The sequence below is a fragment of the Ambystoma mexicanum genome, chromosome 3p (assembly GCF_040938575.1).
Source record: "Ambystoma mexicanum isolate Mex_15411 chromosome 3p, UKY_AmexF1_1, whole genome shotgun sequence".
Classification (NCBI taxonomy): domain Eukaryota; kingdom Metazoa; phylum Chordata; class Amphibia; order Caudata; family Ambystomatidae; genus Ambystoma; species Ambystoma mexicanum.
This window is the reverse complement of record NC_090925.1, coordinates 880,472,801-880,486,287: the sequence shown is the minus strand read 5'-3', so window position 1 is coordinate 880,486,287 and position 13,487 is coordinate 880,472,801. Positions and strand designations below refer to the sequence as shown.

Below are 13,487 nucleotides of genomic sequence, written 5' to 3'. Positions count from 1 at the left end.
ATTGTACACTCTCTTAAATTGTGGGATAGAGAGATCTGCGTACTTAAAATAGAACTCCACCAGGAAGCCATTGCTCCCGGGGGCTCTGCCTTTCTTCATTGCCTGCAGTGCACAACCAATGTCCTCCTCCTCAATTGTTACCTCTAACCCTTCCCTTAGATCCCCATCCAGGGCAGGTAATTGTACCAAGTCCACTAATTTGTCTGCCTCTCTATCTGAATAGGTGCCCTCGCTAGTAAACGGGGACTGGTAAAACAACTGCAAGCTTTTATTAATCCCCTCCTGAGTGCTAGTCAATTCCCAGAGCCAGCTGTTTCTATAACCTAATTGACCTGGTACTTCATTATCTTCGTTTTATATCGGGGAAGTGACTTACACAAATGAACAATGGGAGTATCCACCATGATAACAATATAGAATACAACTTGCTGATGATCTATGAACACTGCTTCAACCCTCGCTCACCTTTTTTTCACTGCTTTTCGAACCCCTCCCCAATATTACCACGCCACAATCTCTCTCTGAGGCCAAGTCCCCTTTAACACAGAATCCTTCTCTCGAGCAGCACCATAACGTTGCTCACACTCTGGACTTCCTGGTCCACATCACCAATTCACTTCTACCAATACAAAAGTACACCTCTACTATTCTTCATTACCCCACAACACAAGGCTGGCACCAGCAAACATTAACACAAATCAAAATACAGCTGTCTTCCCATATATTTTGGGGATGCGTCTCTTTATCTCTGCCCCTAAAAGAGGCTTACCAAATGGTCTCCGTCAAGCCTCCTCAAAGGTATTCCCTTTTTTATCATCTCTATTTATCATAAATCAATAACACACAAAAACCCCAACTTCCCAGTTTTGGTGTGCACATTTCATGCTCACATGTATGGATCCTTTGAGGGTCTTTGGCATCGAGTACCCTCTAATTGCCGGCTCCCCTCTATGCCCAGCGTGGTGACCAGCAGGGACCGGGCAGGGCTTTCCGTCAAAGTGGGTACCTGCCAACCTCTCTTCTCAAGTGCACATTATCTCTGCTCTCCATAGACCACCCTTGCTGCCCAATGGGACGTGGCAAGAAACCCTCAAAAGTCTGGAAACACCTAGAGAACCATCCTCTGCTACCACATGTAAATGTGCGACCAAGATCACACAATTAGTCAGAATAATACTCAATGATGTAGAACTCAGGTACATGTCAAAACCCAGCTTTATTCAAACAATGATTCCTAGCTGGGATAGTATACAAGTATTTAGTTTTCATAGTTCTCAACATTTTCAATGACTACAAGCAAGTTTTTTTCCGAAACGACTTCAGCAATGACGTCACATTACATTATCATTCTACAAAAACTATGTGGATGTTGGGTTGGTTAATGGCTTGAACCACATATAGGATGTATAAGGGTTAGTTACTTTATTGGTCTATGGCCATCTGATGGCTGCTCTTGACCCATCCTACTATACATAATAGTTCTAATACATCACTGTAGGGCTAGCTAATTGGTTGGCATTACCCATCGTAGGTGGTGTGACAAGGGGACTTTCCATTGGTTGGTGCCTAGCTTACCAACGTTGGACACTTTGACGAGACGTCAAAATATGAGCAGGACATAAGTGGGGAAGAGAATTCCGTAGTCTGCCATATTTCCAATTAAAGAATACTCCTGATTATCCTGAGGTGATGAGGCCTTCCCTTTCCTTTGTACTTGGCCTTGTGTGCCGCCTGGTGTCTGTGTGTGTGTACTGAGGGAATTTTGCAGGTGTCTTATCTGTGTCTGGCTTGTAATGATTAGCCAGTGTTCCTCCTGTCTGGATCACGTGTTAGGGTACAGTGTTTGAGAGTGGATTTCCTTCTATTTATAAAGGGTTTAGCTAATACTAGCGTGCCTGTTGTGTTCTTTGTAGTCTCTTGGGGTGCTAGTCAGTTAGTTTCCAAAAAGTCTTTTGGCTTACTGATCTCGTGCCCCTGGACATCAATAGTTGGTTTGTGCTCTTATAAAATGTATTAACTTGGGAGTCTACCGCCTCTTGTCCTGGGAACCGTTATCTTGTGCCTGCGTTCCTATTAATCTATTACTCCCTTCCTTGTCCCTGACCTTGGCACTGGCCGTGAGCTACTGTCTGGGCTCTGAACGAGTTTTAGAATACATGTGTTTTTGTAAATTCAGCATCTTGGGTTCTGAGGCCTTGCTAATTCTGAGACCTGCTGCGGCCTTTGAGTTTAGGAATATGGCTGCACTTCTGTCTTCCTGCCTCCATATTGGCGATCTATAGCCGGTTATAGTCTGCAATATGATAATGTCCCTGCCTGTGTATTCAGCATCTTATCTACCTATAATCAAACTGCCCTATCAGTGTAGTGAGTCCCTTTCTTGGTACACAGTAACCTCCTGTTCTTTTATACTGTTTTGTACTATTTTTACTGCAAACTATTTGTGCATTGTACAAACAACTTTTAGTCCTTACTTGTGTTGCACAACCTAACTAATTCTTTATGGGCGATTGCATGGCCATTTACTTTTGTTAAGCTTATCGTTTCATGGAGCTCAGTTTAACTCATGCTGTAGACAAAACCGCTAGGCTCATGGGGTGGTAAGGCTGTCTCAGTTTGTAACGTTTGTCGCCCTTGCGGGAATGTGTCACGCCGGGCCAGAAGGTGGTAGTGACGTATTCATCTGCGTCATCACACTACATTTATAATGGCAAAAGTACAAGAATACAGAGTGTTACAAACAGGACTGAATTAGCTACTTAGCCATGGAACTGCTTGGGAGTGATGCATGTGCCATCAAGTCCCTGTTAGTCTTCTGAATTCCATTTCCCAAATGGTATTTCATAAGCTATGTCTTTCACTCTGGCTGCACATTTTTTAAGTAGCACTTCATGCTGGACTCCTCTACTCTTCTATCTCTGATACTCTGGATTTCTTTGCCCCTGTCATGAGGATCCGCTTAAAGCCCAAAGCCAAGTGCAACTCTTTATACGACTGCAACCTAGCTAACCTTAAACGCAAGTGTAAGGTTGCTGAGAGGAAATGGCGTGCTTCCTGTGCATCTTCTGACAAACTGGCCTGCCGCCTGCTCCAAAAGCAAACTATCCACACTAAGAAGAGAGCCCACATCCAGGCCCACGTCTCTGCGGCATCTAACAACTCGGCCAAACCTTTTAAAATCTGCAAGGAGCTGGCCAACCCTCCTGCAGTCTCTACCTCTCCTGTTGCCTCCCAAGGCCCTTTGCAATGCCCTTGCCTCTCACTTAATCTCTAAAACCCATGACATCCTGTCCACCCTCTTGTCATCTCTAACTCTTCCTCCTTCCGTCTCTGCAAACTCTGACCCTCCTGCAGCCATGCCCTCTCCCTCTTTCTCTTCCTTTCCTCGGTTCTCCCCTGACGAGGTTTCTAGACAAGTCCGATATATGAAAGTCTCGTCAAAACAGGTTCTTCCATGTTCGTCTAAAACCATCAAGAACCAGATTGGCACCCTTACTCCTGCTCTGGCCAACTTCTGCAACCACTCCTTCGCCTACGGAGCCTTCCCCTCCCCTCTGAAGCACTCCCTTGTGCACCCTCTTCTGAAGAAACCCACAGCCGACCCGTCATTCCCGGCTAACTATCACCTGATCTCCATCAATCCTTTCCTGGGCAAACTCCTGGAAAAGCTGGCTATCTCCCAGCTTAATCTTCACCCTGACTCTGTTGGTTGTCTCCATGACCATCAGTCTGGCTTTAGAGCTGCCAGAAGCACGGAAATTGCTCTCCTGAACATCTGTGAAGACCTGCTCTCCAACCTTGATTTCAACATCCATTCTGTCCTCATCCTACTTGATCTCTCTTCTGCCTTTGACATCGTCAACCATGCAACCCTGTCCAACCGTCTGTGTGATAACCTGGGTATCACTGGTCATGCCCTGGCTTGGCTGACCTCTTTCCTCTCTGATCGACCTTCCCAGGTCCAACTTGGGTCCTTCCTTTCCTCTATCTCACTTTCTACCTGTGGTGTTCCTTCAGGGTTCGAAGCTCTCTCCCTGGCTTTTCAACCAATACCTGGCACTCCTTGCCCACCACATTGCCGCTCTCTGCTCCAACTTTCAGTGCAATGCAGATGACACTCAGCTCGTTTTCAGGCTTCCCTCTGCCACCTCTTTTCCTTCTCTCATCTCTGACTGCCTTTCTGCTATCCAGCAGTGGTGTGCCTCCAATGATCTCTGCCTTAATGCCAGTAAGACGGAGATTCTCCTCATCGGCACACCTGCACCCTCCTTCCCTGTCACTCTCTGTAAGGCCTCCCTTGGCCTTCTTCCTGCGCCCACCTGTGAAGCTAAGAACCTGATGGTTATCTTCGACTCTACACTCTCCTTCTCTCCTCACATCCCTGACGTCTCTAAGAAGTCAAACTACCAACTGCACCTCCTCAGAGGTATTCTTCCTTTCCTCTCCTTCCCCCAGAAGCATACTCATTCTAGAGCTCTGGTTCTCTCCAGCCTGCTTCTACTCTTCGCCTTCTGCAACTCATCCAGAACAGGGCTTTCTGGGGCCTCTGTCCAAAATACCTTCAACTTTCCCTCCATAAATACCTTCCTACTCGAGCTCATCGCTCGTACACCTCCAACTCCCTCAGGGTCAGTCGCTTCTCCAAACAACGAGTTGGTGGTAGATCTCTTTCCTCGGCAGGGGCCTCCCTCTGGAACATCCTCCCCGCTACTATGAAACTTGAGGATAAACATCTCCGGTTCCGGAAGCACTTCAAGACTTTTCTCTTTGCTTCTGCCTTAGCTCTCCCTCTCCCCTTCTGATCTGTCTGCTACGGCACAGTGCACCTGGTTTACCCTCTGATTTCGGGCCCAGGTCCATGCCCACCCAGCCACTCACCCCCACTGCCCCTGGCAACCCTTGCACTTGGGTCTGTATCTGTTACCCTACAGTCCCCCTACCTGCACTTACCAGACACCCCTTGTCTGCGCTCAAAACCTGCACTTGCCACCCTGTGGCCGCACTACCTTTTGTGTTGTTGTATTCCGTGCTAAGCACTTTCCATTTCTCCCCCCCTCTCTTGTACTTTCCCCCTTCCCTCTCCCCTGCTCTTACACATTCTCAGTGTTACTGGGCCTAGTAAGATTGTTGTTTAGTCCTCCCTTGTTCCCCTCCCTTGCGTCATCGTGCTCTGAAACACCTGTGTATGAGCGTGATACAAATAAAATATCATATTATATCATTTATACACTCTGTAATACATTGCGCTATTATTAGCAGTTTTAATGGTTATGTTGTGTTAATTAAGCTTATAAAGCGCATGGTCGCAGAGGCATCATGGCGCTTTTTAATTTAAATCCACCTGAGAAGGATCAAATGCTAATGCCTGCCAGTATTGAAACCTGTGATTGGAAGATGCAATCAGATCTTCTAACGGTTCAGGGGTAGTTTGACTGTCTTGCTTTTGAATGAGTAGAGGCAACTCGAATCTGTAAAGTGAGTGAGCTCAGGGACTCTAACACTGGCTTCCATCTTAACTTGAACAAATACCATTTCTGCCGTTGCTGGACTGTACAAAGATGTACGTACTGTACTGGTCCCATGTTCAACCCTTTTTCTTACACCCTAAAAAAAAAGGGCAGTTTTCAGTTTAAGGATTGGCAAGCCATTGCGCTACTGACTTTGCCAGTCTAATTTTTCTGGCCTTTCTCTTTCAGGAGAAGGGGGTTCATTGAGTTGCTTTGGCTTGGACCCTTAACTTAGCCATTCCTTTGGTGGAAATTATACACCAACCTGAATAATGAAGTGTATCGAAACACACATGGAGACCATTTACTTTGGACTTAAATATGTGCCATAAGGGCAGTCAAAGGATAACTGGTTTGAGTACTTGTATAATATTGCAGAGTTGGAAAGTCATGTTCAGCCTAACTGGCACTTCCTGATTTTTCTGTTTATGTCCCACAGGATGAGGTACAAACCCTCGATGTCAGTGCTCAGAAGAGCAGAATTCACCTGCGCAGGAAAGTATCTGTCCGGCGTCGGCAGGCTCCAGCTCTGCGGCCCCAGTCCATACATGAGGCTCCGATGGAACCTGCAGAGCCATCGCCACCTCCCAGGGCTGCTCTTCAGGTTCCTCATGAACCGCAAGAGGATAAAAAGACATTGTGGCCCAACCCTGAGGTGCCCACAAAGCCGCACCAGCGGACAGAGGCTGGAGATGTGCTCCATCCACCGCCACCAACGATTGGGCCCAAGCCAAGGCTTCTACCAGGCATGGTGCCTATAATGATGCCCGGCATTGTGCAGCCTCTGAGACCACAACTGCCACCTGGACCTTCAGCTGCAGTAAATGTGGACACAGAGGACCCAGTAGTGAAGACAGCAGAAGCGATTGCACCCAAGAAGAAGCTCCCTGGACACGTTGGGTAATATAAAAGCCGATGCGGGGTAGGGGTGTAGCGGCAATGCAGGCTTTCCTCACATACAGAATGAGCAAACTGGTACAACCCAGCAGCACTAACAGTGTAGCTAGCACAATGGCAGTGGCAGTATAAGGTTTTCCCACACTCGCAGAGAGCAGGTACACATACGTGCCAACCTCTCAAAGTTGTTACGAAGGTAACATCTCATACAATTTCAGGCTAATCGTTAAATTTGCCTTGAAAAAAAATCATATCTTTAGGCCACTTGTCTGAATACTGCCTATCCACCTTCTCCTTTCCTCCTCCGCCTCCCAAACCAGTGATGACACTCTATCCATACTAGCTGAGATCCAACCAGCACACCCTTCCTCAGGTATGTGTACCCACTGTGGTACAGCACTCCATTGCTCAGTTACCAGGTAGGTGGTAATGTTACGTTAATAGGCTTTTGTACTGCACCAAATCACCACTGTAGTAGCTTCAGAGCACCTAGTTTTGTCCGTAGAGTGGCCTGCTGTACCCCGCCTGGAGAAAAGAAAATTAGTGAAGGTAAGATAAGAGGAAGGAAAAGCAGGAAATAGATGCTACACACATGTTTTGTGATAGCATGGGTGTATCTCAATCCTGTTAGGTAGACCATGGTTCTGCAAAATGGGGGAGGTGGATATATCCTAAAGGGTTGGGACAACTAGATTGTGTTTCCAGGGCAGATTGTGAGAAATGTAAATGTGTACACCGTATAATTTGGATGTATGAGGGGCTCAAGAGTGTGTTTGGGCAATCCTGGAAGTTTGGTGGTGTATTTATTTATTAGTTGTTTTTAGTTCACATAATTTAAGAATGTCATACATACTTAATACATAGTCGAAAATAAAGTACATAGTTCCACTACATATAATTGATTCATTATTTCAAACAAGTACACAGCTAACATTTGAATCTTAACAACCACATGAGCTCCAATATAGATCAATAACCTACCTTACTGGTTATAAAATGAGCACTTACTATGAGTCTAAAATGAACGCTACCTTAGACCATACCTGATATAATGCTATAAGAAAGGATTCCAAATAGGTATTCATACAATTTTGCCAAAAATGGTCAGATAGAATAAAAGACCAATCATGCACATATCTGCCATAATTCAAGTAGTACACATTTTGCAGTCTTTGGCAGCCAGTCATTACATGTCTCACTGTTTCTAAGGCATTGATATTCTTGCACATACAACAGTAACGCTGGACCTTTGACAATTTCCATTGTGTACCACGAATAGCTCTTACTGGGAGTTGATTCATTCTCATGAATAGCCGGAACTTGTGTATTGAGGGAACAAGAGAGCGCATCAAATACAATTGGGAGCGTAAATAACACTATACTGTTCCTTCTATGTACTTATATTTATGCAATTCATTCATATGCATAAAATTAGCTACCCAATCATTTTTCCCCAATTTATGTTTGAATGCCAATTTCACAGACTTATAATGGCCACAGCAATTACACTCAGTATTCCATTCCAATTCAGTGAATAATGCACAACAGGTATTGTCATATATATTTGTGCGGTCATACTTCTTCAGGTTTATCACTTTAGACCCAATAAAGTGCAATAGATCACTCTCAAGTTGGCACATAGCTTTCAAAAGACCCAGCTCAATCCTGATATATTGGATCGGACAAGACAGAGGCAAACCAAAAATGTTTGCGCCAAAATTATCCCTCTACTTTTACGAGCCAAGATAAGTTTTCCACGTTAATGGCTTCAATCCCATACGTAACAACCAGAGTTAGCCATTGTCTATAGAGCATTAGGATTCCTTTCAATGAATAGCCTGCATAATGGGTTACGAAATTATTTGTGAGCAAAGTAATTTGTTTAGTGTGTCCGATTTTGTTTTCAGTTAACAGATCAAAGCCTCCTTCACTGCTGAACAATATCCCTAAATATCTTATTCAATGTTGCCCCATGACACAATCATTTTAAGTCTATTAATTCTCTTAGAAGAATATAGCATAATTTGAGTTTTCTTTAGATTAATGGTAAGTGAATATTCATTAGCAAAACATCCCAGCTCTTCTAAAATAGATTTCGTACCACTAAACGTGTGGACAACTAATGCAAGATCATCTGCATACAAAAGAGCAGAGACCCTTTCAGTGTCAAATTTAGCTGGGCAGTTTGCTTTTGCTACCAGTCAGCCTATCAATCGCGATAAATACAGATTTAACAGGAAAGCAGCCAATAGGCATCCCTGTTTAACACCTCTGTTGACGTGGAGAGGCATCTCTGGTTGTTGAGTCGAACTTGCACAGTATTATCAGTATGACGTTCCTTCAAGATCGTAATTAACCATATAGGGCACTGCATCTTTTCCAGTAATTCCCACAATTTAGAGCGACTGACATTATTGAATGCAGATTTAAAGTCTATAAAAGTTATATAGACGGATTGATTAACTGCAATCTTGACTCTAGATATAATTGCATCAAGGAGGCGGATGTTGTAGGTAGTACTGGTGCCTGCCCTAAAGCCAGATTGAAATGGATGCAAAATGGAATTAGCATTGGCCCAACTTAATAAATGATTTAAAATGATTGCCGTAAAGACTTTACTGGTTGTGTCAAGGATGGACAACATCTGATCATTTTCAGGGATGTCACTAATTCCAGCTTTAAATACTGGAATTATAATAGCTGTTTTCCAGGATATATGAATACTTTGATCATGGCAGACTTTTCTAAACAATGCATAAAATATTTCAGCCCATAGGTTAGGATCTTGTTTCACCACCATAGAGGCTAGGCCGTTAGGACCAGGGGCATAGGAGTTTTTCAGATTCCCAATTATCTCAAGAATGCTTGCTATGGAGTATTCAAGTGGCCACAATGATTTGTTAGATTTGGTAAGGGGAGAACACTTATCTATATACATGTTCCTAGTTATATATAAGCAGCCCACTTTTCTTCACTTACAGTACCATTTGCTTTGGGTGTGTCCTAGCTCTATTAAGCAGTTTCTATATGTTCAATACTTCGTTCTTCTGTAATACACTAAACATTGTTTGCAATTTCAAATTCATTTTAGTAAACCTGTGTTTACACCAATAATGATAGTTATTAGTCATATTCTTCTTGCGACTATGGTAAGATAATAGGGGGAGCTTCATAGTTTTGAATTTACTAAGGTCCCTCCTATATTGTCGCTTCATAGCTTGTAATTCACTATCATATGAAAGATTTAGGCGTTTACCTGTGGCTACAATCGGTGGACTAGAAGAAGAGGCTACATCAGTGGCAATTATTCTAATGGCATTTTCAATTTCATCACAATTCATTTTAACCATTGCAGTATGTAATTCCCTTAACAGCACTCAAACACGTCGACCCATTTTTTTTTGTATTTTCCAACATTCCATTTTAATCGGCTGCCTCTGTTGTTAACATTAATGTTCATGGGGCCACGCATACTGCACTCTAAAGTATCGAGGTGAAATTTTGCCCGAATAAGTGAGTGATGACTGGCCACTTGATCTAAAACTTCAAAATCTAGAATACAATTAAGCATACAAGTGTTAACCCAGAGATAATCGAGAGTTGCTGATTTTTTTCCCACAAACCCAAGTGCATTTACCAGGTCTAGCACTATTTGTTCGACCATTAAGTGATCAACATTCCTACTCGGCTAAATAGGATCTCCATTTTCTGCCACAAGCATTACATTCAGTTTTAATAATGACTTTAGCAATATTTTCAAACCATTCAGACTTCTGCATCGACCCACATTGTGCATTGAAATCACCACCCAATATAACCATATTATTATCATTTAACGCCAGATAATTTGTCATAAGTGCATCAATAGCATCAAATATGGTATCCGTATATTCGCCACTGGGGGGGATCATAGATGTTAATTATTAACATTTTAAAGTCAGAGGTCATGCTTTTTAGCAGAAGCCTGTACAGCTAGTACGTTATCATTAGGTAATAACAGTGTAACATCACTAGCATAGAATTCGTGGGTAACTATAAGGCCACCATAAGGTCTACCATTGAGGCCTCTTTTTGCATTTCGTTGGAATATAAGGTGGGAGTCAATGCGAAAGTCTTTTAACAACCATGTCTCTTGTAGCAGAAATATTGAATGGGAAATGATGGCATCAAGGGAACAACCTGGGCTAATAAAATGCATATGGCCACGAGTATTTTGAGGTTGCTGCATTTGATTCACTAATTTCTGCAACCACATCCTCCCAACCTGATTCTCTTTAGCTATATCAGTATCAACTGTAGATTTTACATTTGACTTGTTTAGCTTGCAATGTTGACATTGAGTATGTATGTTAGACGAGGGAATGGGCTTGTCCAATTCGTATTCCAGGTAATCAAGTGATTCAGCCTGCGACAGTAAAAGAGCGGCTGTCGCTGGGAGAACACAGTGGACCTTTGTAAATTCACCAACGTCTTGCCTCAATGGCTCGATAAAATCCATGTCACATGAGTTGAGTATGCGTAATGCTGGAATTTTATTAAATAATGCCATCAGTATTGATCTGTTAATTGCTTTCTTTGTTTTGTTCTCATGTTTCTCGCTCACTGTCACAACTCGAATATTCAGAGATTCGGTAAAAGGAGCTTGTGGTTCAGCAATTAACTCATGAGGTTTTTCAGCATTATGTATATCTTGTTTTTTGTGTGGAGGATCATCAGATATCATTGATGAGTCGTCTGAGTCACAAATCGATTGTATTTGAGATTCCTCATTGTTACCACTGATTTTCTTATTCGGCACCTTATTTTCATGGAGAAGCCAGCTTGTTAGCATACCAGTCTTCGATTATTGGCGTTTCTTTCTTCGATTTGCATATTTTCACAGGTGTCTTTTTTTATTTTTAGATAGTTTTGAAGAGGATGCCACCGAGTAGAGGGAATGTACAGATTGACTTTGCTCGTCTTCCATCAGAGGCATGCTTTGTGCTTTTTCGGTGCGTTGTTGCCGTTTCTTAGCAGCCCTTCTCGCTTGTTTACGAATCGGGTGTTGTAACCAAACGAGAGGGCAAATTGCCTCAAGTTAACAGGGTATTGCCCTTAGTCAATATACATTCACACAATAAACAGGCAAACACATCTGTGATATGAGTTGGTAGCAGCCAATCTTGATCCAGAGATAACTCCAGCTGGCGAGGCCAGGAACTGTGGTATGGACTAGAATAGAGCTATTTCTAGCTTGAAAAAGAAACAAGGCTGTGAGGGAAGACAGCAGAGGATAGAGCGAAATATGAACTATCCCTACCTAGTGTGCACTCTCAGCTAGGTTGTGGTGATACAGGCGTTGTATCACCGCAACCTAGCTGAGAGTTGGCAGGAATTCTTCCCAGTTAAATCCCAATGGGCCTCATTACGACCCAGGTGGTAAGTTACCGCCTGGGCCGTGACTTTACCACCATGGCGTAAACTACGTTTACGCCATGGTGGTAGGCGGATTTACCGCCCCATTCCAACCTTGGCGGGGCGGTAAATCCCCATTTTCCCATTTTCCCTTCCCCATTCCCATTTTGCCCCATAGGGCATAATGGGAGTGGGGAAGGCGTTAATTACGCCACCGTAAATTACGGTGGCGTAATTAACTCCATGGTCCCTTAGCGCCATGGATTTCAACACCTGCTAAAAGCAGGTGTTAAATCCGCCATGGTGCTAAGGGACCTCGTACTCAGGCGGTAAGGGTCGGCGCTGTTTACGCCGCCGTAAAACCCTTACCGCCTGAGTCGTAATGAGGCCCAATCACTTACAGTACGTAGGCACCAGGATGGATATTAATCACTGCCTCACCTCGCTGAACACAGCAGAATCACTCTGCAACTCACTCCGCTACACGCTCGCGTGTGCGGCTGAGTTTATGTAGAGTTGTGTGCTTCTGGCAAGAGCGTTGCTGAAATAGAAGGTGAAGACAGATTTTCAGGAGGATGGTAGGTTCAGGTAAATCCACAGAAAGAATCCACAGCAGAACATTCTGCAACTCACTCCGCTACAAGCTCCTCGCGTGCGGCTGAGTTTATGTAGAGTTGTGTGCTACTGGCAGGAGCTTTGCTGGAATAGAAGGCGAAGACAGACTTTCAGGAGGAAAGTAGGTTCAGGTAAATCCACTGAAAGAATCCACAGGAGAACACTCTGCAACTCACTCTGCTACACGCTGCGCGTGTGTGAGTGAGTTTATGTACAGTTGTGTGTTTCTGACAAGAGCGTCGCTGAAATAGAAGGTGAAGACAGTGGCGTATTTGCTTGGATGTCTGTACACTTTCTGTCACAGGTCAGACATCAGAATGATAATTCTGTGACTGCCAAGCCATGACCAAGAATGGGATAGTCATGAATGACTGTGTATAAAGGGGAATGTTGTTGTTAACAGAAGGTAAGGGAATGGAGTGTTCATGTTAAAAAAGGCATGGCACCTTTATATCAGGAAGATTATTAAAAGTGTGTTCCATGTCATGTCATGATAGACTTTGGGCCTCATCACGAGTTGGGCGCTAACCCTGGCGGTATTATCGCCGGGGCTATTAACCCTACCGCCAACCCCCTCGGCGCTATTAGCACCGGATCACAGGTTTGGCGGAACAGTAAGTCCCCATTGGGCCCATTCAGGAATTTCCCATTTCCCATTGGGCCCAATGGGTAATATTCGGCGCTATTACGGTAATAGCGGAGAAAATCGGCAAAATTGCTGCGGATTGGCCCCCAGCTTACAGCTGGGGGAAAATCCGCCAAGCCTGTGATTTGGCGGACCCTTAAATGCGGCGGTAATAGCATTACCGCCGCATTTAAGGGTTACCGCCAAACTCATGATGAGGCCCTTTGTTTTAGTTCACAGTGAGACAGGGTGGTCCCTTACTTGGAAGTATGCTACCAAAGTATATCAATACTTATCCTTCTGTAGTCATGGAATATAGCCTGAACTCCCTACGCAGGATGTGTTCATTAGACTACGTGCAAGGCTGAGGTGAATGAGCGACCAAACAAGATAGGTCGGAAGAGAAGGGCCAGATGTCTGTCCCTCTGTGTGCATTAACAGACTGGCAC

General features: G+C 44.0%; 1 protein-coding gene across 1 annotated transcript in view; it reads left to right on the top strand.

Annotated features, from left to right (window-relative positions):
• Positions 1–13,487, top strand: part of LOC138581060 (trichohyalin-like) — a 337,402-nt gene that overhangs the window by 258,298 nt on the left and 65,617 nt on the right. Inside the window, exon 6 of the mRNA XM_069652102.1 lies at positions 5,947–6,407. Coding sequence (XP_069508203.1) covers positions 5,947–6,407 — 461 coding nt within the window. The remainder of the gene's footprint in view (positions 1–5,946; positions 6,408–13,487) is intronic.